Source organism: Camarhynchus parvulus, chromosome Z (genome assembly GCF_901933205.1).
Source record: "Camarhynchus parvulus chromosome Z, STF_HiC, whole genome shotgun sequence".
NCBI classification, from domain to species: domain Eukaryota; kingdom Metazoa; phylum Chordata; class Aves; order Passeriformes; family Thraupidae; genus Camarhynchus; species Camarhynchus parvulus.
The window spans coordinates 61,368,276-61,393,435 of NC_044601.1; the positions used below are offsets into that span (position 1 = coordinate 61,368,276).

The 25,160-nt window shown below is 56.0% G+C and overlaps 1 protein-coding gene across 3 annotated transcripts; it reads right to left on the reverse strand.

Annotated features, from left to right (window-relative positions):
- Positions 1-4,968: 4,968 nt before the first annotated feature.
- DNAJB5 (DnaJ heat shock protein family (Hsp40) member B5) lies at positions 4,969-20,631 on the reverse strand. Of its 3 annotated transcripts, none has more exons than XM_030968485.1 (4): positions 18,239-18,321; positions 13,824-14,068; positions 11,032-11,630; positions 4,969-6,921 (listed from the first exon to the last, which is right to left on the reverse strand). In XM_030968485.1, exons 1-4 carry the CDS (start codon positions 18,274-18,276, stop codon positions 6,688-6,690), a joined length of 1,116 nt encoding a protein of 371 aa, XP_030824345.1. In that variant the 5' UTR covers positions 18,277-18,321; the 3' UTR covers positions 4,969-6,687. The 3 variants fall into 3 exon arrangements, with proteins under 3 accessions (XP_030824345.1, XP_030824346.1, XP_030824347.1); XM_030968486.1 differs by lacking the exon at positions 18,239-18,321 and adding an exon at positions 20,594-20,631 and having other exon boundaries at positions 6,574-6,921; XM_030968487.1 differs by lacking the exon at positions 18,239-18,321 and adding an exon at positions 14,142-14,391 and having other exon boundaries at positions 6,574-6,921.
- Positions 20,632-25,160: the final 4,529 nt, after the last annotated feature.

The window sequence follows — 25,160 nt, forward strand, 5'->3', positions numbered from 1 at the left end:
CAGAGGGACTGGAAAACCTCCTCCTTTCTTCTCTGCCATCTGTGGTACAGAGCTCCCAGTGAGGGGACAGCACCCACAGGAATTCGAAGAACATCTACCCTTGCTCTGAAGCTGTGTGGACCTGGTGGGAGGGCTGAGGGTGTGCCCCAGATCAGCACTCACACCCCCCTCGCTGTGAACCTCAGCAGCCCCAGGTGAGCAGTTGGTATCAAGGACTGGGTTTGGCCCCAGCCATTCCCCTTTCAGGACTCCCCGTGATCAGTCACTGCCGGGGCAAGAGCCTTTCTGCAGCACCCTCCTCCCCTGCCCAGATCCTTGCTGGGGAGACTGGGCAGCTCACAAAGGTGCTGGAGAGATGCTGTTGGCTCAGGCGTGCCCTGCACGGTGTGGGATTAATGAGGGGAAAGCTGAGGGCATCCTCTTCCTTTGCTGACATGATCAGCACCTCCCCGTGCCCCCCTGGGTTCCACCTGTGGCCCCAGAACCCCTACAGCCAGGCCCCATCAGGACCACTGGACTTGATGGGAGCCACAGTCCAGCCATGCTTGATGCAGGGTGGAAGACCTCTCTCAGGCCATGGTGTTGGTCCCTGATCCAAGAGACTGGGATCCTCCTGCACCATCCCAAAACCCTCTGGGCCCAGCAGGTGCTCTAATCACCAGGGACCCACAAGTGACTGCTCTCAGCAGGTCCCCATCCTGCTCCAGACAGGCATGGATGTGCTGTGGGCATCCCTGCTCTACTAGCAGCACTGATCCCCGGGACATCCCTTCCCCTTGAGCTCCCAGGCCATGTGTGCCCTCTCCCCATGGCTATCCTGTCCCCTCTTCCATGGACATCCCCTGCACTATGGATATGCCCTCCCCACTGACATTTCCTGCCCTACATATATCACTTCCCTATGGATGTTCCTGCTCCAAGGACTTCCCACCTGTGGAGGTTTGAACCCAGCTGGCAGATCAGTCCCACTCAGCTGCTCATTCACACCCCACCTGCCACAGCCCCCTGGCTGGTACACTGGGCATGGTGTTCTGTGGCATGGAATATCCCTTTGGCCAGGCTGGGTCAGCTGTCCTGGCCATGCCCCCACCCAGCTTCTTGTGTACCTGCTCCGTGCCAGAGCACAGGACACCAAAAATCTCCTTTGTCCCTCCAGAAATATGGATGTTTTCTGCCCTGTGTAGCTCCATGACTGTAGGGTGCACAGTATGGGACAGAGGATAGAGGCAGGGCCCTTCTAGTCCTGGTCATTGGATTTGCCACTCACTTCTTGTAGAAATGGAATCACAGAACACCCTCTGTTGGAATGGACCCATGGTGAGCATCGAGTCCAGCTCCTGGCGCTGCACAGGACACCCCTAGGGACACACCATGGGCCTGGAGCATTGTCCAAACACTTCTTGAACTCTGTCAGGCTTGGTGCTGTAACTATTTCCCTAGGGCTGTTCCAGAACCCATCAACCCCTCTGGGTGAAAAAGCTTTTCAACCTAAATCTCCCCTGACACAGCTTCATGCTTGCCAGAGGATCAGGAATACTATACCCTCCGACTCTGCCTGGGAAACTACCCACTGGAGACTGGGCAGCAAACACTCTGGAAGAACCCTAATTTGTGATTGTTTTCCTTTGCAATTCCCATCCCTGTCTCTATATGGTCAAGGTAGGTTTTCCTTCCCACATTCTTGAGTCTTCACATTCTCGCAGGTAAAATGACCAGGTACCCCTATCTCCTCCCTGTTCCTTAAATGGATGCCTACTGTTACCAGCCCAGGGGAATGGAGGGCTTCCAAAGATGGAAGACAGGAAGGAATTACAGCTCAGATGTGGATGCCTCATCCCTAGGAATGTTCAAGGCCAGGCTGAATGGGACTTAGAGCAAAGTGGAAGATGTCCAAGTCCACGGCAGGGGACTTGGAATGAGATGAGCTTTAACATCCTTCCAACCCAAACCTTTTTATGACTGATTCTGTGGAAGAAGGCAGATGTAGGAAAATGTTTCTGCCATAGTTTGGCTCTCCAAGGAAAAAGGCCAAAGGTGCAGTTATGAACAGTTCCCAACAGATGGCTCCCAAAATTCAGAGGGAATGGCAGTGCTGAGTGCTTGTATCAGATTTGTCTCACAAATGGGGATTCTGTTGTACCAATGGATCCATGGGCTGGGGCCAATTGTGTGAGGTTCAACCAGGCCAAGTGCTGGGTCCTGTCCCTGGGCCACAGCAACCCCTGCAGCTCCAGGCTGGGACAGCGTGGCTGGAAAGCTGCTGAGTGGGAAAGGGCCTGGGGGTGCTGGTTTCCAGTGGCTGGACACGAGCTGGGGGTGCCCAGGGGGCCAAGAAGGCCAAGCAATGGTGTGGCCCAGCAATGGTGTGGCCCAGGACAAGGCTGTGACCATCCCCTTGCTGGACACTGGTGAGGCCACACTCCAAGTGCTGTGTCCAGTTCTGGGGTCCTCAGTGAAAGAAGGACACTGAGGTGCTGGAGTGAGTCCAGAGAAGAGCAAGGAGCTGGGGAAAGGTCTGGAGCACAAGTCCTGTGAGGAGCAGCTGAGGGAGCTGGGGTTTTTTATCCTGGAGAAAAACAGGCTCAGAGGGGACCTGATCACTCTCTACAGTGACCTGAAAGGATGGTGTAGTCAGTCTCTTCTCCCAAACAGCAAGTGACGGGACAAGAGAAATGGCCTCAAGTCGTGCCAGAGGAGGTTTAAGTTAGGTATTAGGATAAATTTCTTCATGGAAGGTGTTGTCAAACATTGAAGCAGGCTGCCATGGCATGGTGCATTCCCGGGGGTATTTAAAAGATGTGTGTCATCAAATCACAGAATGTTTAGGTTGGAAAAGACCTCTAAGGTCATTGAGTCCAAAAATTTAATCAGCACTCTGAAGTTCACCACTAAACCATGTTCCTAAGCACCAGATCTGTGGATCTTCTTGGAAACTTTCAGGAATGGTGTATATGTGGCACTTGGAGACACTTATAAACCACTACAGCAAAGAGCAGCTCACCCAGGCCCCACGGAGGATCAGTGTCACCAGAGGGGACACACTCCAAGCAAGGTGCTCCTTCAAGAACACACACACGAACTTGAGTGCAGGCAGAACAACTTTCTGACCAGAAACTATTAAATTAATGCTTATAACAAACTTGGTCTAACAAGGTCTGCTCAGATCTATTGTTACTTCATCCTCTGGGCCCACGCTGGGCACTGAAATGGGCTGTTGAGGTTTCACTAAGTGCCATGCAGCCACTCACTCATTCTCCCCACAGTTTGTGCACTGGGCATGGTGTTCCATGGCATGGGATATCCCTCTGGGCAGTTTGGGTCAGCTCTCCTGGCCGTGCCCCCTCCTGCTTTCTTATGCACCTGCTCCCTGGCAGAGCGTGGGAAACTGAGCAGTCCTTGAGTTAGGGTAAACACTGCTGAGCAGCAGCTGAAACATCAGTGTGTTATCAGCATTATTCTCAGCAGAATCCAAATCACAGCACCCAAGCAGCTGCTGGGGAGAAAATTAACTCTACCCCAGATCAAACTACCACTTATTCCATACCTTTCACCATGCCAGGTCCCCTGCTTCCCAATACCCCATCACCCTTCCTGTCTCTGGATATCAGTCTTTTGAACCATTCCACTGCCTAAAGAGAGCCTATAGGAAGGATGGGGAGAGGTTTTTGATGAGAACATGTAGTGACAGGACAAAGAGTAATGGCTTTAAAGTGAAAGAGGGGGGTTTTAGATTGGACATCAGGAAGAAATTCTTTACTGTCAGGGTGTGAAGCACTGGCAGAGGTTGCTCAGAAAATCTGTGGATGCCCCATCACTGGAAGTGCTCCAGGCCAGGTTTGATGGGGCTTTCAGCAACCTGGTCAAGGGGAAGGTGTCCCTGCCCATGCCATGGGGCTGGAATGAGGTGAGCTTTAAGGTCCCTTCCAGCCCAAATCATCCTTTGATTCTACAACGACATTATTGTCTCTGTCTATGGACTATCCCTATAAAAGTCCCTTGAAGTTGTTTAGTTCATGACCTTGAGCTTTATCTGTCCTAAAAGTCTTTCAGGGCAGGAAGGATGGTGTGTGGTGGTGTCACATGTAGAAACCAGTTCTGATTCTATCAGTGCAGGGCTTGGCTGGTTTCACCAAAGCTCATCCTTCATTAACATGGCAATCAAAGGAGAGCTGGGTTCACACCCCCAGATTCAGAGAGGCAAGGTGCCCGGTGATGGTGATGGGCATATTAGTGGCCATGGAAATTACATGCAGTGCTACGTAGCAATTAACATCATCCAGTTTAATTTATTGACTGTTCCCACCCAAAATCAAACCCTCTTGAGCCACACACTGAACTTGAGAGATGGGCACAAGGCCCATGGGTTTTGCTGTCATCTCCTGTCCCTGTGCACAGCTCCTGATGGGAGCACTGTGCAAACATTCCTCGGCATCAGCAGGACTTTCCATGGGTGCCAGTAATGCCTCTGGTTCCCACTCTGCCCCAAGGCCCTTCTTAGAAGAGATGGGCACTGCTCTCTCCAGCCCTTCACTGACTGATCCACTGGCCATGTCAGCCCCCTCCCAGAGCCCTGAGGGGACAGAGCCCCTCACCAGCACTGCTCCCAATCCTTGGCAATGTGGTCAGCACAACTAAGGCCATGCAGGTGGGGAGCAGCCATTCTTGTGACCCAACAAGTCATGTATTCATTCCCTGCCCCTTGTTATCAGGCACTGAAGGTCCTGTGCACCGAGTACCAAAACAAACAGACTTCTTCTTCCTCTCCCTGCCAGCCTCAGGGCACCTGGCCAAGGTGGTGGTGGTGGCAATGACCCTGGCACAGAGCCCTCTCCCTGCTGTCTGCAGGAGCCCAGCCCGGCACCTCCCATCACAACACACACCGAGGAAGTGTATTTTTCAAAATACTTCTTTATTTCTCTCAATACTGACATTACAAAAAAAAAAAAAAAAAATTACAAAAAAACCCACTATAAAACATTCAGGTCTCATTGAAACCGAGAAAAACAAATCAGCTTGCATCTGCATGCTGGCCTGTCTTCTCGTTCACCTTGTCCACCACATTTCTCCACACTGAACTCCACAAGGACCAGTGGAGGGAGCCAGTGGCCACTCCTGGCTGGCCAAAGTGGGTGATTGATTCAGCAGTGCCTCACAAGTCTCCTCGCCCCACAGGTAACACTGTACAGCTGCACCCCAGCCCCACGGACACCCCACGCACAGCCCCCCCACCCCAAGGGACCCCCTGCTTCAAGTCAGTCAATTTTTTTTTTTAGGAATTAAAAAAAAAAGATTCCCAGGGTGGGGGGGGGAATATTTTGGCAGAGGTTTTCTTGGCAGTGCTGCAGTGAAAGAGGAGCTGTACAAAGCCAGGTCAAATGTGCCTCCAGCTCCACACCAGCCCTTTCCTGGGAAAAAAAATGGCATGAGGCAGAGTGGGCTGAGAAAGGTAAGAAATATAAAAATTCTCCTGATGGAAATCCAAAGGTTTTAAAAAAATACAGTATTTGAAAATGGAGCCACTAAACAGACTGCCTCATGCACCTCCCAGATCCGCCCTGATGTCCAGAGACACCTCCTGAATGAATTGTCCCTGTAGAAAAATATATACACACGCCTCTCTCTTCTTATTAGAATCCCTAATTTGACCTGAAACACTAGTGAAACCCACAGCTCTGCTCACGCTTGGCTCTGCTTTTGCACCCAGATTAGTGCTACACGCACACACAACCCCACTCCGGGGGTTTGCTGTTCGTGTGGCTGAATCATCCCCCTTTCAAAAAAAGCCTGGGTGCGTCAGGCCAGTATCCCCAATACAGGCAGAGAAAAACCCTTACGAAGTTTATCTAATGAGCTCTATATATATGTATTTAAAAAATAAAAGCAGCAATGCAAACTCAACACATCTGAAAAAAGAAAGCTCCACCCTGGGCTTTCCCCCCTCCTCCTGCTGGCTGGGCCCTGTGGGCAGCAGGTGCAGGCAAGTGCTGCCCACGGGCACTGGGGACATCCCTGGGCAGGGGCAGGAGGCTGGATGGACCATCCCCACGTGCTCCGTTGTTTGGCACAGCCGAGGCTCGGTGTAGGCTTGGCACAGGAGAGCGGACCACGGCTGGACTTGGTACCGTGGCCCCAAGGTGAGAAACTGTCCAGCTACTGGGGGGGCCACCACAGGCAGGAGTGATCAGCACTGAGGTACAGCCGGGACCCCAAACAGCAGCAAGTATCAAAGAGGGGAAGAGAAAAACCAGCAGCGGGGATGCCAGATCCTGCGGAGTCCTATTTACACAGCGCCGGACCCCGGCAAGTCCAGCTTCTTGTGGGAAGAGTGGCCTGAAAAGCAGGTGACATAAAAAACCCACGACACGACGCACCTCCCTGGGCAAAGGGCCCACGGCTCTCGCTCTTGTGAGGCAAAAAAAATGGACCTCTGGGGAGAAAGAAAAGGTTTGGCAGTTGGGAGAGCTGCGGCAGACAGGAGTCTCCCCGTTGTTGGAGTAAAAAACCGGCCAAGAAGGATGGATAGGGGGTGGGTCGGATGGGTTTTTTGGGGGAGAAAAGTAGTGTGAGGGGTTGTTTTTTTCTCTTTTTTTGCATTTAAAAGTGCTGTGACACCTTGGCTCTGTGCAGGCCAGGTGCTGTGGCACATGCATTTGGAGTATTGCTGCTTTGGAGGAGAGTCCCTGGGCTCTAGGAGCATGGGAGGTGCTGCTTGAGGATCTGTCTCGTCTGCGGAGCTATTCTGTCAGGGAAGCGGATTTTGAACTCCACAATCAAGTCTCCTCGCTGGCTGGGGGCCTTGGGGAAGGGCAGCCCCTCCCCACGTAGTCTCTTCACTGTCCCTGGCTTGATGATGTCGTTGCAGGGAAGCGGGATCACCCGTCCATCGATGGTGGGAATGTTCACAGTGCAGCCGCACAAGGCCTGAGGAAGGAAGAGGGAACAGGCCATCAGATGGGGCTGATTCCCCAAAGCATCCTGACAGGCACACCCTGTACCCCCACTGCCTGCTCCCCCGGTTAAACTGCCCAGCTCCCTCTGGATGCTGCCCAAGAGCACTGGATGATGCAAGCACAGCTCTCTGCTGGCACCAGCCTGGTCCAACCACCATGAACTGGGCTGCAGGAGCCATGCAGGAGAGGGGTGCCCCAGCTCTCATGGGGGGAAGGACTCCCCTCCCCACCTGCTGGGCTGCCCAGAAGGCACCACCAGCACCCAGCCACCCACAGCAACAACGCAGGCTAAATTTAGCTCCTTTCCAGCCCTGTCGGCCAGCCTCAGGCAGCTGAAAATCCAGCTGAGATCATGGGATGCTGCCACAGCCCATCAGCTGTCACCCTCCAGAGCACGGCAGCTTTGCCCGGTGCTTGGGGTTATCTATAGCACAGCCCATGTCCCATGTCCCCTGTCCCATCCCTGTCACCGACAGCCCCCACAGGGCTACGCCAGCATGGCACAATGGTGCGGCTGTGGCCCTGAGCTTCCCTGGGAGCTGGGGAGCTGGAGGGGCTGGTTCCCATCTCCTATCCCTTTGCACAGCCAGGAGCCGGTGTGGGGCTGCCACCCCTCTGCACCCCAGCCCCCAGCAGCAGCCGCACACCGGCCTGCATTGGCAAGCCACGTGATGCAGGAATGCAGCAAGAAAATCCTTGTGTCCTTAAATAACTCAGACAGCTCTGTCGTACATGTGGGCAGGATCGTCTCCAGGCTTTCAGCAAGGGCTGAGCGAGAGGACTGCGGAACGATGCTTCTGGAAGGGGGTGGGGGCTGGGGGGTTGCTGAGCTACAGCCTCGAGCTTCCATGTGGGGGCTGGCACAGGTCTGTCCCTCTGAACTGGGTCCTGGGGGTCCCAGCCCTCCCAAAACACCCTGCAAGGGGAGTGGAGAAAGATGCAATTGCTGTTTCTGGGCAAGGTGGGGGAATGTTCTGCATTCCCCCCCTCTGCCAGGAAAAGCCTCCAAAAGCAGAGCAGCAACAGGCATCAGGAGAAACACCTCATGCTGGTCACTGGCTCTGAGATGATGGACAGGGCTTCTGCAGCAGAACCAAGGCTTTGAACCAGAGGGTTTGCAGTTTGTGCCAGAGCTGGTTCAGGGTCTTTGTTGAGTGGAGAACAGGGGAGAAGGTCTTATCTCCTTTGCATGGCTCATCTGCACAGGCCTCCTCCTGGAGAGGGTGTCCTCCATGGATGAAGTCTTCAGCCTGCAGGAGGATGCCATCACCAGCTCTGTGTAAGCAGCAGGTGCTTGGCTCATCTCCAGCAGGTTGAGGGGAAAACAAAGCGCAATCTCCCCACATCAAGGAGTTTGTGCAGTGCATTCAGGCATGGATGCCAAAGCCCTCCTGCTTGCTGGTGCCCAGTGCAGTGTGCCATGGCTGCAAGTGCCCATGTGTGCCAAGAAAGGACACCTCCAGCCACAAAACAGAAAGGAGAACAAGAAGTCCCTGTGGGAACACGTGGATGGGGAAAGCAGGCAGAGATGTGAGCAGAAGCGGGCGGTAACAGCGAAGGCAGACAGGATCTTAATGTTTCCTTCCCAGAGCCAAGACGCAAGAATCCGAGGCGATCGCTCCTCCGCCGTATGTCCCTGTTTTTCATTCTTCTTGCTCAACTTTGCTGGCATTTGGGAAAACAGTTGCTGAAGTAACACCAGTAACCGCGAGAGCTACCCCGCATCCTAGAAAGAGGCTTGGTTTATCCCTGGGGATGAAATCACCCTGGGTTTGAGCACTGTGCTGTGCGAGCAGAGCTTTATCTAGGTCACCACTGGGTCCTCCTCTGCTCGCAGTGAAGCCGCCGGGGCGGGCGTCGCCACCGGCCGCGTCCCAGCCGGGATGGAGGCGCGGAGGCTTCGAGGAAGGTGACGCCAGGTAAAGGATGCAAAGCGGGATGGTGCCCAGGGCAGGCATTAGGCAGCAGCCAGGAGGGCAGGATGCATGCCGGCAGTGCTGCCTCCAGCAGAGGCAGCTGCTGGTGGAGCTGTGCGTCTCCGCCCTCCCGCAGCTCCCCGCTGCAGCGCGCGCCTCTGATTTTAGGAAGGAAGACAACGAGTCCCCGGAAAAGCACTCCTACATCTGTGATTCTGCAGCAGACAAGTGGCAAAACGCCCTGCACTGCCCCAGCCAGGCACCTACCAGGGCCAGGACTCAAGGGCTGGGAAGGCCCTCCAGTACCCATCACCTGCCAGCTTTCTTGATGGCATAATGTTCTCTCATGGCAGTGGCAGAGACTAAAAGTCAGGCCAGAAGAGGCAGCCTTGCAAGGCAGAAGGTGCAAGAAGACACCTAAGGCTGCAGCCAGAGGCTGGGGAGATGTAGAAGTTGTGCTCTGTCACATACTGAGGTGATAGCATACAGAATTGGAGAGCTCCCAGCATCTGCTTGTGCTCCAGAGCACTTAAGGAACTTTTCCTGGAAGACAAACGCAGCAGAGTATCACACTGTCCTGGCAAGCAGCAGGCTGGGGATGACAGTCAGCCAGACCAGCAGCCCCATGAGGATGCCCAGCATGTTGGGTTTATGCTGGGGGAGGTCAGAGACCAGAAATTCCAGCTGAAAGAGATAAGGAATTGCCTGGACCATCAATTTTCTGCTTTATGTCTGTGTTGTGCAAATCCACTGCCAGCATGCAGGCCTTGCTCATGGAGCTCACAGGTGTCCAACACTTCTGGTGCACTTCTTGAGCCTGTTTCTCCAGTTACTGCTCAAAAGTCAACTCCAGGCAGGAGTCCCTCCACCCTGGTCAGTGCACAGACTTGGGCTAACATGGTCTGGGCATCAGCACAGCCAGGTCAGATAAAAGGAATGAACAGAAGGAAATATCTGAGATACGGCATGCACTGCTCCATAAATAAGGCAGTCTCTCCCGAGTATTTCTGGATTGGAGATCCAGGAGAACCAGCTACTGCAGGAATAACCTCTGTACTTTGCACTGTGAGGGAAACTCCTGAGTCTGCAATATAAGTGGAGCTGAGCTTGCTTCAGGAATTCCTAGCTCTGCCCGGCCCATGTGCTTTTTGCCCCCAGCACACCCGGTCACAGCCTGAGCTGGGATGCAGAGCCATCACTGAGCCCTCCTGACTTCCCGGCACACTTCACAAGATCACGTTTTCCTGCCTCAGGTCTGGCCCATTGAGCTTATTTCTATTCAATGCACTTGAGAATATAAATCTGCCTTCAGGAAGGAAAAAAAAATCAGCTCATTAAGAAGACAGACAGCGTCTACCGTCTGAAAGGAACAGCAAATGGCAGCTGCCAAAAATGTCAACGTTAAATGCAGCTGCCAGCTGGGATTTATTAAAAGGTAGTTTTACAGCAGCAGTGGCGAACAGCACATCTTGTACTGAGGTAATCTTCCCTTTCCTCTCCCACCTTCGTGCAGATTGCTGGATGATCTGTTGCATCCATCTACCCCTGCCGTGACCTCCAGCAGTGGCAGCCTGGCAGTGCTGAGTTTTAGTCATTACCTGGGTATTTAATTTGTTTGGTTGCTTATCTAGGAAAGCCAGAATCCAGGAAAACAGCTAAAGCACTGCTCAGGGAGGGCAAGGGATCACTTTCTTCCACATGATTCTGCTCTCTGCCCATGAGAAGAGGCACCTGGTGCAACCCTAGGCAGTAACTAAGCCACAGCAGGCTCAGCTACAGGAAAAGCAGGAATGAGACTGATGCCACCCAATCTGGGTTTTCCCTTGCTCCTACAAAGGATGTGCCCTTTATTCCACATGTGAATACCCTACACTAAAATAGAAGAACAATACATATGGAGAAGGAGAAAATGGATAAAATGAGCCACCTGAATTGGCTCAAGAAGTGAAGTGTGTTCAGCAGGGACCACAGCATCAGTGTCCCACACCTGGCATGGAAGTCAAGCACCTCCAAAGCCAAGACCATGGTGGCCTCTGCAGCTCCTGTCTTGCAACCTACCTGGTCTTTCCTATCCAGAGCAGGAGAGGGCCTGCCTCTCATCTTGGCCCCAAAGGCCATGAACCAGTGCCACCCCACATCCCATGGGATTAACCACCTGTACCCACCTCTTTAAGACTGATGTTTGCTGTGTAGATCACGTTTGTCCCGTCCCTCTTGAAGTGCGAGTGAGGCTTGTCCTTGAGGATGAAGACAATGTCTGCAGGGATGTTGTCTGGAGTGGCATCCCCTTCTTTGGGGAATGTGATTTTGGTTCCCTCCTTCCAACCTCGTTTGATGACAATGTTTAGGATCTTGTCCTCAGTCCGCATGGTCCGGCCATCAGCGTTGAGCCTTCTGCGAGTGATCTTCATCCTCTTGGTGGATCCATGGTAGATCTCTTCCAGGGACACCTTGAGCTCGTGGATGACAGGTGGGTCCTGGACCTTCCTCCGCGTGTGCAGGGACTCCTGGTGTCGCCGGTGAACCCCATTAATGCCGTTGAAGCCGAACCGGCCAAAGGCACTGAAAGGGTCGTCGTCATCATCCATATCCATGTCTTCCTGGTCAAAGCCATTGAACATCCGGGAGCGGCTGCTAGCGAAGAAGATATCGAAAGGGTTGGAGCCTCCGAAGAAGGATGCGAAGGTGGCATGGGGGTCTCCATGGAAGGTGTAGTGGAAGGTGTTCCCTGAGCCACCTGAAGAGCCACCTCCAGTTTTGAGACCTGGAAGACAAGGGGGAAGAGGAGACATGAATGCTCCTGTGGGGGAGTGCTCTGCAGAGACTGCACTGCCCGAGTGGGAGAATGGCCTCTGCCACCTCCTTCCACCCTCTCCTGAGTGTGCAGACCACCTCCAGCCCAACCACTGTGAAGACACGATCTCACACAGTCCCACTCCTACACCCTGCAAGCTCAGAATCCATTCAGGTTTTGTTCCCTCTATCCCTACTGAAGGACCTCTTTCCTTCTCTCTACCCTATTCACCTAATTTTAATTTAAAACACACCCTGATCAGCCCATCTCCATTTTCCCCCATGAGCATGCTCCTTCCTGCCCCAACAGCCTTGTCTCTGAGACTGAATATTACGAAAAATTTCTTCACAGAAAAGTTGGTCAGGAACAGGCTGCCTAGGGAAGTCATAGAGCCACAATTCCTGGAAGTGTTCAAAAGGTGTGTGGATGCGGCACTTAGGGACATGGCTTAGTGATGAACACGGCAGTGCTTCATTAAATGATCTTAAGAGATCTTCTCCCCCCTCAATGACTCTACAGGCAGGTGGAGGTGAGCAGACCTCCAGGTTGGCATGCAGCTCTCTGCACACTGGCTGTATAAAATGCCAGGTAAGCTGCAGGTCTGAATCATTTAGCAACCTTTCCCATGGGAAACTCCCCTGCCAGGTCCCAGGCTGAGCCTGACGTCACTGCAACTCACCCCATGTCCCAAGGAGTCAAGGCACATGACAAATGCCCCCCAAAGAGGTCACACATGCTCTGCAAGGCTATTTTTGTTCAGCAGGGTTGGGAAGGGTTAAGCCAAGCCTAGCTCAGGGACTATTTTCAGGGCACACCAGTGACAGTGAAGGACTATTTCTGACAGGCTGTCCTTTGTCCCAACCCCCCATGCTCTTGCCACAGCAGGACAAGTTTGGGGGTCTCTTCTGAGTGCTGAAGTCAGTATTCTGGGTGGGCTGAAGGGGCTTTCCCACTTCACCTTGCCTACACAGCATGTGTGACCCTCAAGCTCCTCAAAATGCTGACCTTCATTGCCCAAAAAAATGGGAAACAAAACATGTGGGGAAGGTCATGGAACATGAGAGGTTCAACAAAGATGGGACATGGGGGAAGATGGTCTTTAACTTGATGGGGCACTGAGGGAGCTCTTACCCTCTTCCTTAATTCACTCTTATTTTAGATTCCTGCAGGTGACAGGGATTTTGCCAAATCCCCAGTGAGCCCCACTCCTAATAGACTGTACAGCCAGGAGGTTTCACCTTTAATCCCATGACGCCAGCCTGAGCAGGGTCCGATTTCATTGAGGCCTCCCGGGAAAAGCTGGTTTCCCACTTGAGAGAGTCTCTTCTCATTTTACAGGGCAGCAAATCACTGTGCCCTGTGTGTCCATCACAGCCCTGACATAACTAACGGGTCAACAATTAACCCACTGCTGCTTAATCCCGCCGGTGGCTTGTGAGGGGATGCACCTGCCCGAGAGAGGAGCTGCCTCTTCCACCCAGCAGCCTGCTCCTGCCAGACCTCCTGCTCTTTTAAGCACCCAGGCCCTGGGCTGATTAATGCAGATGCTATTCAGCACTCTCCTCGAATGGGGCTGCACTCTTCCATCATCGACTAATAAGGCCGCCTGCCTTGGAGTGGCTCTCCTCCTCCTCCTCCTCCTCCATGCCAACCACCAGACAACAGCAGCCGCTTGGTTTCAAAACAAGGGCCTATTACTTAAATTGGGAAAAGCTTTGAATCCTGTAGGTCAGCCTGTACCAGGGCGGACAGTGGGACCAGTGCCCAAGTGCAGGGGGAGTGTGGGCAGAAGCAGTACGTCTCTGCTGTGTTATTTAGGTCATTTAAAGAGCTGCTAACAAATTACCTTAGGTACTACCCAGGAGGTGAGCTCCTTCAATTTCTCAGCTGGCGCCCAATGTTCTGGGGCAGAGGGCAGGAGGAGCCCAGCCACCCCAGGAAGCAAGCTGACAAATTGCTGTAAAAGTGAAGCAGCCTGGGGAGGAATGGGATGAGAGGTGATTTCTGCCACCTGTGGAGCCTTCACTCTCTCTGATTCTTTGGCAACCAGTCCCATTTCAGAAGTAGGCATGAAACACTGAAACATCTCTCTGTGAAAACCCTCCCTCACCTCTAAAACAGATTTGGACCCCCACTCCCAGCGGGCAGTGCCTATCCCCTTACCTTCCTCCCCATACTGGTCGTACACAGCTCGTTTCTTGGGGTCACTCAGGACGTCATAAGCCTCCGCAATCTCCTTGAACTTCTCCTCAGCACTGGGGTCTTTATTCTTATCGGGGTGATATTTCAGGGCCATTTTCCGATACGCCTTCTTGATTTCATCTTCGTTAGCACCGCTCTGGATGCCCAAAATCTTGTAATAGTCCTTCCCCATGATGGCGACACTGCTGGGAGCCGAGTACTTATTCCTGAAAGGAGAAAGACAGCTCTTCGTGAGGTGAAAATCACACAGGGGCAGCTGGGGACAGGACTGGCACACACTTATCGCGGAGACGATGCTCCCTGTGTACCACGGGCCAGCAGCACCAGAGCCAGCTCAAGTCCACGCTTCCCAACAGAGGTCAGAGCCCCGGTGCCAGAATGTATCCCAGCTCTGGTTTTATCCCGCTGAGCCCCTTGGCTGGGATGGACAGACTCATCTCTGAGGCTGACAGGGAGAGAGAGCTCAAGTTGGGGCACGGTGCTATTATAGTGGCCACGCCACTGCTAACGTCAGGCCAGGACCACGTCCCTGTCCGTCCCCCCCAGGCTGAGTCAGGAGGGCTGAGCTATGTCCAAATGTAGCTGCCGGCCTGTGTCCACCCCCTTGCCTGGTTCTCTCCCAGCTGGGGACCTGAGACCCAAGTCAGGGTGATGACAGCAGGTTTTGGAGGCTGAAAGCAGTGGCAGGGACCATGTTGTGCCTTCACCTTAAAGGAACTTCAAACATTTTGTTCCTGAAAGCAATTGGCATTCAGCTGGAGATAAGCGCCTCCGGCTGTCAGAGCCATAATTTGTATTTAGCGGAGAGGGAATGGAGCCGTTAGACAGAAACATCTTGTGATGGTGGGAGGGCTTTTTTCTTTTTCTGTTTTAAAAAAAACCCAACACTTTCTAGCCTGACTTGCACTCCCCAACTGGATCTTGCAGTAAGGCAGGAGCTCAGGGCTCACTCACTGCATCGCGCGGGGGCTGAGGCCGTGCCCATGCCTATACTAAGGCATGGAAAACCCGGTGGCTGTAATTCATCCCCCAGTCACCGCTGGAGTCACAGCCACCCACGGAGCAGCCAGGGGGGATTGGCAGGGCTGCTCCTCCAGGCAAAAGCTAACAGGTCCCATGCCTCTCCATAGATGCTTCCCACTGCTCCTTGACTTTTGGTTATCTGACAGCAAACATTTGACACCCTGGACCTCAGGGTCTGACCTGGCCCGTCTCGCACTCAGTGCTGACCCTGCTTCTCCCAGGTGCTGCCTTCGCACACCCTGCTCCCTGCTACAGTCCAGGTTTCATCCTATACTTGCTCCAAACACACTTGAGCCACCTCAACCCACTGTGCCTCTCCAGCAGAGGGATTATGGCATGGGGTGTGAGTTTTGGCCCTTTTCTTCACCATCATACAAGCTACCAGATGTTCTCCCCACCCTTACTCTCTATCCATGAGCTCCCATTGGAGGTCACAGAGGGATCTCCCAACCACCACAGATCAATCAAGGGTGGCTATGCTCCCCAAGGATCCATGCTTGGGTGCTGCTCTAAGCATCTGGCAGCCACACCAAGCATCCAACACTTGCCTTGGGCCATGCCCTGGGCAATGACCCCCTACAAGAGCTTGGAAATTGGTCCCACATTTGGCCACCTCCATCCAAACCACCAACTTCTGCTCTTTTTTGCTCCAGCTGTGGAGGAGAAGCTTTGCTGTAGATGGGGAGGGGGGCTATGGCACCTCTGAAGGACACAGTGAAGGGAGATGGGGGCATCTGCAAACACTGTACAACAGCTCAGGCGGCACAGAAGAGGTGGTAGGAGGTCCCTGGGGGCATAAAGAGCATCTGACAGCGTCTCCTGTGGCAGCTCCCGGATGCCAGCACATTTCTCAGCTCCTGCATGCAGAGATGCCAGCAGCACCCAGCCCACGCAGGTGCTGGGGGATGCTCTGCCCCCAGCCCACATCCACCTCCCCGCTTACCCTCCCTAAGTGCCGGGGAAGCTGCAGGAGACCCCGGGGTGAGCAATCAGCAGGAGGACTAAGAGGTATCATGTCCATTCTCCACACCAAAGGTCACTCCAACACCCCACTTCCCCACAGCAACCTCCAGTGGAGGGCATGGGCTCCCTGAGACTAGTACTGAGACGATGACTTGGCCCTGTCTGGCCCTGTTGCTGACCCTCCCACAGTGAGAGCAAACCAAGCAGTGCTAAAGATAACCCCATCACACCCTAGCTCCAGCAACACAGAGCTGACAAACCTTCAACTCTCACTGTCCAGGGACCACAGTGTCTGGCTCTGACCCGCAGCCCACCTTGACAGCACCACTGGGACACCCTCCTCTGGCTAAAACCCCACAGCGTTTCCCATGAAAACACGTCCCAAAAATGCAAAATGCTGTCACCACCCACAAGATCTCTGGTCTTGCCCACCGAGAGGTCTTTGGCCAGGGTGGGGATGCCTGATGAGGATCTCTGACCTGACCAAGGACCCCTTCATCTGGCTGGGCAGGGGGAAGGGAATTTCTGTACCGAAATGCATCCCGGTGCCGCGTTTACCGTGCCAGAGAGGACCAGGTACTGGAGGGTGACCCGGTGGCTTAAGGCACGCTCCCGAGGCTCAGCTCACATGCACAATGGTGGTAAAACACGACTCTGTCCCCGCAGAGCCTCCCTCCTTCCCTCCCACCTCTCTGGGATCAGCTGCGCCTTGCCACCGATCCTCTCCCCCTTCTGCTCAGTCATCCTCTCCTGACTTCCCATTTAACCCCCTCGGGAGTGGTGGGGGGGTTTCAGGCTGGCAAAGGCATTCCTGTATCACCCTTGCAAATCAGATGCGCCCAGATAAGCCACAGCACCCTGCCTTGGTGAAAGCCACAGGCATTCCCCTGCCCTGCCGAGCCAGCCCAACCTCCATCCTCCTCTTGCAACCACACAAAAAGAAAAAAAAATTAAATAAAGAATAAATCTTTGTTCCGGCCCCGCACATGACATCAGCCCGAGCAACCGCTGGGCTAGCTCGCCAGCTGAATAGCGATCGTTTGACATAATCCCTCTGCTCGGCAGTCATCTAAGGGAACAAACCCACCCTGGCAACGGCACAAGATTTTTTTTGTTCCATCTCGGGGTGCAAGGTCACCGCGGGATGCCAGGGACAGGCACTGATGGTTTAACGAGGACACAAGGTCGAGAGGCGGAACCCACTTACCGAAACTTTACGAACACATTCATAGTCCAAGCTGTCATTTTTAAAGGCTCTAGTTTTATTTTAAACATCGCGGCTGTCCGCAGGCGGCGGCAGGTGCTGTGTGCCCGGCCGGGAGGCACTGGAGGGCGGGAGGAGGGTGGCGGGGCAAAAGGTGCTGGCTCGTGCCGGGGATGCCGCCGCCGCCAAGGGATGCTCTGCTGGCGAGTCCCCCCCACCTCCTCCTCCGGCACACCCAAAGGGCAGCTCTTCGCCAGCCCGGCAGCCGTGGTTGGCTCTGACCTCGTTCCCAGGATGGCTCCAAAAGGGCTCCTCCGGTCGACGCGGTGCCGCCGGGGAGCTGCCGTCCTTTGTGAGCTTCCCAGCCGCGCACGGAGAGACCCTTCAATGGAGTCACTCGCCGCGCCGTAATTTTCCTTTTAATTGGTTTCTCGATGCTTTCTCGCTAAACCGACAGATAAGACACTTCTGCTTAATCTGTCAGTTCCAGCATTCCTCTTCTCCGCTGCCACAAGGCACCCAGCCGCCTGGTACCGTCACGTCCCCCACACAGCCCCCTCCAAGGAGCGCAGGGAGCGCAGCCAGGAGCCCCCCGGTGTCCCCAGAAACGACTCTGCTGACGCCCAGGGCTGAGCACCCGCCAGGCGAATCGGGTAGGGAGAAAAGTAGGGCGGCGTTGATACGGAAAAAAGTCACGTTAACCAATGTGCACCTCCCCAGTTTTTCCCGTTCGGATGCATGGGGGTCCCTGTGTCCCCCCTCACCGGCCGCCGGCACCGGTCCCCCGGCAGAAAGGGATCTGAGTGCCGCATTCCCGCCCGGCGTCCGGGGCTCCCCGTGGCGGCAGGGCAGCGGGACGGGGACGGTGCGTCCCCCGAGCCCACGGCGCAAAACCTACTTCTGAGAAGTCACCTTCAGGCACGCCAAAGAAAGCTAATGCCACCGCGTCCCCTCGTCTGTCACCGTCACTCGCAGGCCACGGAGAGCATCCTCTCCAGAAGCTCTACACTGAAACTAGGCAGCCGTACTGGGGGTACCACCAGGGTAGCTCCTGCATCCCACCCGCGGCAAGCGAAACAGCCGGGCGGGCGACAGCCCCATCCCGCCGTGTCCCCAGGGGCTGGAGTCCCGCCGGGCTCCGAGCCGGCTGGGTCCGGCGGGGCGCGGGTGCCGAGGCAGCGCATACCTCTCGGCGCGGCTCCAGAAGAGCAGGATTGCCGGCATGGTAGCGTATCCCGGGCTCAGTCAAGGAGCTGGTGGGGATCTTGTCGCGCCGGGGCAGGCAGAGCCACCCGTGCCCGTGCTGGATGGCAGTCTCAGGCAACCAGGCAGCAATGTCATGACTACCCGCAATGAATCATCCCCTCCCCGAGCCCCCACACGCACCGCCCGCCTCCCCCTCCCCACCGACAGCCCCACTGGGGTGCTGGCACCTGCGTGGGGACGGGGTTAACCCTCCCCTCGCTGCCTCTGCCAGCACAGCCCCCGCTGCCAGCCCCGCCGGCGGCCGCCTCCTGCGTGGGCACGGAGCAGGACCCCCGCTCAGAATGTCCCCAGAGAGGGTCCCAGATCTCCACAGCCACGAAGTGCTGTCTCCTGCGTGGGGATGGTGTCTAGTTCCACTTGCGATCACCCCCGACAGGGTCCCCCATTTTTCACACCTAACTGCTGCTGGCTCTTGGGTGGACATGGGGTCAAGCCTCTCACAGTGTCTCCCCAAGTAGATTCCCCTCTTTCCAGCCACACTCGGCTGCTCACAGTTGTGTGGAGATAGGGTCAAGCCCCCCTTGCTGCCTCCCCGTGTAGGGTACCCCAATTCCAGAGTCACCAGCATGCTCACAATGGCATGGGGATGGGATTGAACCCCCCACTGCACAGATCGCCACCCCCTAACCCCCATCCAGCCCCACTGTAGGGCTAAGAACTTCATGGGGATGGGGTTTGTCCCCCTCCCAAGCCCAGAGGCACTACCCTTTTTAGGGGCTGTCACATACACAGGGGTTCACTCATGCCTTGTGCCCCAGTGCACAGACCCACAGGGTCCAGGGGTGGCCCCCTGCCATGATCAAGCCCCACTGGGACCCACTGCCTGCTTCAAGAGGAAAGCAGGTTAACCCTTTCCTCCTGGTCGGCTCTCCCAGGAGACACTGTCACCTCGACTGGGGACAGGGGTTAACCCCTTCCATGCTGGTCCCTCTAACCGTGTTACTGTCACCTGGGTAGGAGGTTACCAATTCTCTCACCAGCCAGTTCAGCCCCACTGGAATACACAGGTACCCCCAGGGCAGTGGTGGAGGGGTGCTGACCCCTTCCAGGCCACTCCACATAGCTCAAACAGGGCACATTATTCCCTCCAAAGTGAAACAGGAGAGAGGGATTAACCCTAACCTCACCACCCTCTCCAGCTCCACAGGGCTGTACTGCAGCCCCATGGCAGGAGGTGTCACCCTCTCTCTCCCTGCCCCACTTGGATGCACTATCTCTGTTATAGGGCACGGGGATCAACCCCTTCCTGACACACTCTTCAGACCCACAGGGACACACAGTCACCAGGCAGGGCAGCCCAGTTAACCCTGACCCACAGCACCACCAAGAAACCCTGACAGCCCACAGGAGCCAGAGATGCCAACTCCTTCCTCCCCCACCTTCAGCCCCATAGAGACTCTATGTCACCCCATGGCGACAGTCCAGGCTGGCTACCCTCTGCCCCCCACCCACCAAGGGGCAAAGGGGCTAAGCTCCCAGACCCACTGCCAAACCCTGTCACCCCTTGGGGCAGAGAGGCCGATCCTGCCAGCCCCTGGGGACACCCTGCCACTTCATAAAGCAGAGGTTTAGCTCCCAGAGCAGGACAGACTGTCACCCCATGGGCGGAGTGGGACAAGCACCCCTTCCCAGCCCTATAGGGACATGTTGTCACCCTATGGGCAGAGGGGCCAATCAGCCCCGCAGTGACACCCTGTCACTCGTCGGGGCGGAGGGACTGACCCTCCCCAGCCCCACTGCGACATTCTACCACCCCATAGGGCAGGGGGGACTGACGACCCCCCAATTTCATGGCAACAACTTGTCACGCACGGCGCAAGGAACTGACGGCTCAGTCCCACAGCAACCCCTGTCACCCCCTGGGCAGGGGGCTGACCCCACAGCGACACGCTGCTAACCCCAGACAGAGGCATTGCCCCCCACCCCAGGATGACCCTTTGTCACCCCCCGCCGGTCCCACAGGGGCACCCTGTCACCCGGCCTGGGGGGGACTGACCCCGCCCAGCCCCACGGCAACACCCTGTCACCCCACGGCCCCACCCCACAGTGACACCGGGGTGACATGACCGCCGCACCCACAGCGAGCCGCTTCGCTCTGTGGGGCACGGGGGCTGACTCCTCCCTGCCCCACGGCAACAACTTGTCACCCCGCGGCAGTCCCGCAGTGACGCCCTGCCACCCCGCAGGGCAGGCGGGCTGGCCCCCCGGGCCGGGCCGGGCTGCGGGGGTCGGTGTGGGGGTGCGGGGGCGGTCGGGGGGGCCCCCCGGCACTCACCGCTCCCGCTGTCCCGGGGCGCCGCGCGCTCGCTGAACCGCCCCCGCCCCCGCCCCCCGGCCGCCACGTCAGGGGAGTCCCGCCCGCGCGCGCTACGCCCCCGTTGGCCCGGGGGGCTGTCCATCGCCTCGCCGCGCCGCGCTGATTGGCTCTTTCTGAAAGGAAGGCGGGGCGAAGGCGGGCCCCCGCCGCTCACCTGCCCGCCTCTCCCCCCCTCGCCTCGCAGTCGCCTCCTTCCATTGGCCAGTTCAAGCCAGCACCGCCCTTTCGGCGCTCTCTGATTGGCCGGGCGCTCGCTCGCAGCGGCGGGATCCCCGGGGGGAATCTTCTGGAAAGGCGTTACGTCACCAAGGAGCCGCGCCTCAGGCGGTCCGTGGGCGCGCCCCCTCCCCCGCCCGCGGCTGCGGGGGCTCGGGGAGCGGGGGCGGTGACCCGGCCCGCGGCGGCGCGGCGTCCGTGGGTAGTTCTGAGGGCAGCGGGGCACCCCGCACGCTGTTGGGGGCTGGGGCTGCGCAGGGCCCATGCCCCATCCCCCAAGCCTGACAGCCCCCCGGACCCCGGCGCAGGTAGGGCTGTTGTGGTGCAGAATCCCTGAGGGAAAGAGGTTGGAAAAGACCCCTGAGCTCACGTCCAGCCTGTGAGCGGACACCACGCCATCAACCACACCATGGCAGAGTGCCAAGTCCTGTCTTTTCAGAAACACCTTCAGGGATGGTCACTCCACACCTCCCTGGGCAGCCATTCCAAAGCCCGGTCAGTCTTTCTGTGACAAAAATCTTCCTAATGTCTAACGAAAACCTTTCCTGGCACAGGTTGAGGCTTTATCCTCTTGTCCAGTCACTTTTTTCCAGGGAGGAGAGACTGACCCCCACCTGGCTACACCCTCCTGTCCCAGAGAGTGATAAGGCTCCCCTTTGAGTGTCCTCCAGGCTGAACACCCTGACCTCCCTCAGCTGCTCCCTCCTCATCCCCAGCTCCATCGCCTTTCTCTGCTGAAGGAGGTTCAAGGTCCTGGAAGCACTTGGCAGGGCTGGGAGGGCTGGATGGATCCAGGGTGGGAATTGTGAGGAGAAGGTGTCCAGAAGGTACTGGAGCAGTGAGGCCATGCCATGGGAATGCAGGGCAGTTCAGGCATCTCAAGAGCCCTGCCTGCATAAAGGTGTGCCCTGCTCCGTGTGGGACTGGTGGGGGCGGGAGGGACAGCAAGTCCCTGAGGAGCTTAAAAAGGACATTGCAGTACTGGAGTGAGCCCAGAGAAGGGCAGTGGAGCAGGTAAAGGGTCTGGAGCAGAAGTCCTGTGAGGGACTGTGGGAGCTGGGGTGTTTGGAGAAGAGGAGGCTCAGGGGGCACCTTATCACTCTCTGCAACTCCCAGGAGGTATAGCCAGATGGGGGTTGGTCTCTTCTCCCAGGCAACCAGGGACTGGAGAGGAGGACAAAGCCTCAAGCTGTGCCAGAGGAGGGTTAGGTTGGACATTAAGAAGCATTTCTTCGCAGAAGAGGTGATTAGACATTGGAATGGCCTCTCCATTCATGGCCTCCAGATGGTGGAGTCAACTGCCGTGGAGGTGTTTAAGGAGAGATTGGATGTGGCGGTTGGTCCATAATCTGCTTTACAGGGTGATGTTTGGTCATAGGCTGGACTCAATGAGCTCAAAAGTCTTTCCCTAATTGGTTCTTTGGTTCTGTGATTCTGTGGGGTGCTCTGAGGTGTCTGACGGGGTGATGGGTGAGCATCCACTCCCCAGGAACAATGCCATACCAGATCAAACACCCAATGTGATGGGGCCAGGGTCCTTATGCAACAGAGAGTGGCTGAGACTCTTTAGACTGTGAGGGCTGACATTGTGCTATGCCTTTGCATCATGGAAAAGCCACTGGGCTCCAAAGCCCTGGCCCAGTGGGAGGCTCAGTGTCTGTGTTTAAAACAGCTTCTGCTCTGACATCGGTGCATCCCAGCTCCGCAGCATCTGTGGCCAGCTAGCCAGGAAACTGGGTAGCTGAGCCACACATGCTGCCAGCACTGTCCTTCTGCAAACCCTGTCACGTCTCCTTCCAAACTGGGGGTGTGTTTGGGCCTTTGCCATGTGAGTCTCCCCCTTGATCATTCCAGCATCCCTGCTTGGGTTAGACTGGTAACAAGGTGGCTCCTGGTTGGAGGAGCTGTCTGGACCCAGTGACCTGGATTTTGTCCTGGGAAATCTGCCCATCTTGAGAAGAAAACCCACGTCCTGATGCTGTCGAGTTAGTGCAGAACATGGGGACAGCATCCTGCCTGCACACCTGTCCGTAGACTGAGGGGGAAGCATCTGGTCGTGCAGGTGCTGCAGCTCGTGGGTGGAGCTGAGCGCTGCTGTGAACGGCTGAGGCTGTTTGTCCTTTTGTAACCTCTTTGTGCTTCCTTACTGATGGAGCGTTTGGAAAGGGAGCTTTCACTTCACAGGCGCTCAGTTAATCTCGTCCTTGTGGTTTGATCACAGCATTGGTCTCTCTGTCCTGCCTGGGCTCCTTGGCTCTCCGGAGTCCCCTGGCAGGGTGTGTGCAGCCACCTGGGCTCCTGTTTTCCACCATGGCATGTCCGTGGAGCCCCTCAGAGCTGGGAGAGCCAGAGTTGGCTCCACTCTGCCCGTGGAGCGGCTGAGTCATCGCGGTACTGACCCAGCACTTACTGCGGCCCATCTGTTTTGCTCTGTGCTGTTCGGTGGCCCCGTCCCCGTGTCGGGGGGGCTGCGTGTCCCGCGCCGTGCCCATGCCCTGGCCTTGCAAATGCTTTTTGTTTTGGCTTTTCATCGCCGGCAGCGCTGGAGGCCCCGGGCTGGGGGAGCTGGTGCTGGCCGTCCCCGTGTTCACAAATGATCTGCTTGGTGTGCAGCCTGCCCGGGGACAAACAAGGGCTCTGGGCCAGGGGCTGGCTGCGGCCCCGCTGGGCAGGAGCGGGGTCAGGGCAGAGCACAGCCTCCCCTCCTGGGGGCAGAGGGTGTTTTGAGCAAAACCGCGCCTCCTTCACAGCCCGTCTCCCTTGCTGGCACATCCGCACCCTTTTAAAGACACGCCGGGAAAGTGCAGGGAGGGGTGGCAAGAATAATTAAAGGTACGAAGCCGTTTCCATAGATGGAACAATTACATAAACTGGCTCTCTTCCGTCTGGGGGAAGAGATGACTGAGGGAGGCATGATGGGGAATAATAAAATCTTGTGTGGTGGGGGGAAGGAAGGTGAGCAGGGAAGGGTTGCTTGAGTTCCTGTAATTGGGCATTTTGTGTAAGAATATGCAGTGACATTTCAGGACATGAAGACATTTCCTCAAGCAGTTTGAGATTAACCTGTGGAAATGGTGGCCTTAGGTGAAGTGGTGGAGGGAAGATGTAGGAAAATTGTTTGGGATGAAAAGGCAATTGAGCAAATTCCTGGAAAGAGAAATCCACGAGGGCTGATGAGCCCACTGATGTTGGTTCTGGTGCAGGAAATCCCCAGACTACAGGCGTAAGCAGCATGCTGTGTTCACCTGGAGCTTCAGCTCTCCCTGGTACTTTGTACCTCACCTCCAGAGGTGATGGGGAGGTGGGAAGCCACTCTCTGGGCTGTTTTCCTGTTAAAACATCATTACCTGGTGTCTGGTTGGAGCAGAGGAGAAGGCCACTTACCTCTGCAACCACCTACTCAAGTGCCATGCCACTGCAAGAAAGACCTTTCCCACGTTGCTTCCACCTCCTTCTGGATCTGGATCTCCCCATGGCTGAGCAGATGGGGCAGGAGCAAGGCACTGGCTCCTTGCTGCACTGCTCCCTTGTCCTGCTCAGAATCCCCTGGTCAGTGCAGCGCAGGGAAGTCTCCAGTGTCTGTGGCTGGGTGAGCTGGGGAGATGCATCTGAGGACACTGGGCTTGGCAGCAGCAGGGTTTGCGCTCTGTTCTCCTCGGCAAGAGCAGCACCCACGCATTTGGTGCTGTCTCTCCTTCTTGCCTGTTCCCATCCTCAGAGGTGTCGCCCGCCTTTTCCAGCACCCTGAGCTGCAGCAGGAGGAAAAGGCTGCAAGGAAAAAAATCCATGCTCAGTTTTTTTGGGTTTTTTTAATTGTGGGATTAATGCTCCATTCCCTGCCTGCTGCTGTCCTGGCTGTGGTCTGAGCTTGGTGCATCTCTAAGGAGATGATGGTGGGTCACCCTCTAGGACAGCCTGGTCTCTAATGTCCTACAGAAGCTGCTGTCCATACAGGGGAACCCTGTCCAGGAGACCTGGTAACTGGCAGCCTTGGGATTCATCCAACCTCTGGCTTGTCCTCTGAGGAAACCACCAGCTCTCACCAGCTCCCAGTCACCCTTGTTGTCTTGGTAGCCTCAGCATGCAGTGGGCTTGTGTCTGCCCAGCTCTGAGCATAGGGTAAAACAGGTGGGAATGGTCCCCAGCAGTCTCGTGCTGCAAGCAGGATCAGCCACAAGGTCAGCATGTGCTGCTTGGGGCTTTATCCAGGCTGACATTGCAAACCACCAAGGACAGTCATTGCAGCGCTAGAAGAGCTTGTTCCTGCAGCACCTTCCGTGTCCTTGTGCTGCTGTGTGTCAGAGCATGA

Excerpts from the sequence above, each read along its gene's own strand:
- DNAJB5 (XM_030968485.1), bottom strand. The coding sequence starts at position 18,276 with ATGCCGGCAATCCTGCTCTTCTGGAGCCGCGCCGAGAG. Across the intron at positions 14,069-18,238 it reads TTCTGGAGCCGCGCCGAGAG|GAATAAGTACTCGGCTCCCA; the intron begins GTATGCGCTGCC and ends TTCTCCTTTCAG. Across the intron at positions 6,922-11,031 it reads CAAACATCAGTCTTAAAGAG|GCCTTGTGCGGCTGCACTGT; the intron begins GTGGGTACAGGT and ends TTCCTTCCTCAG.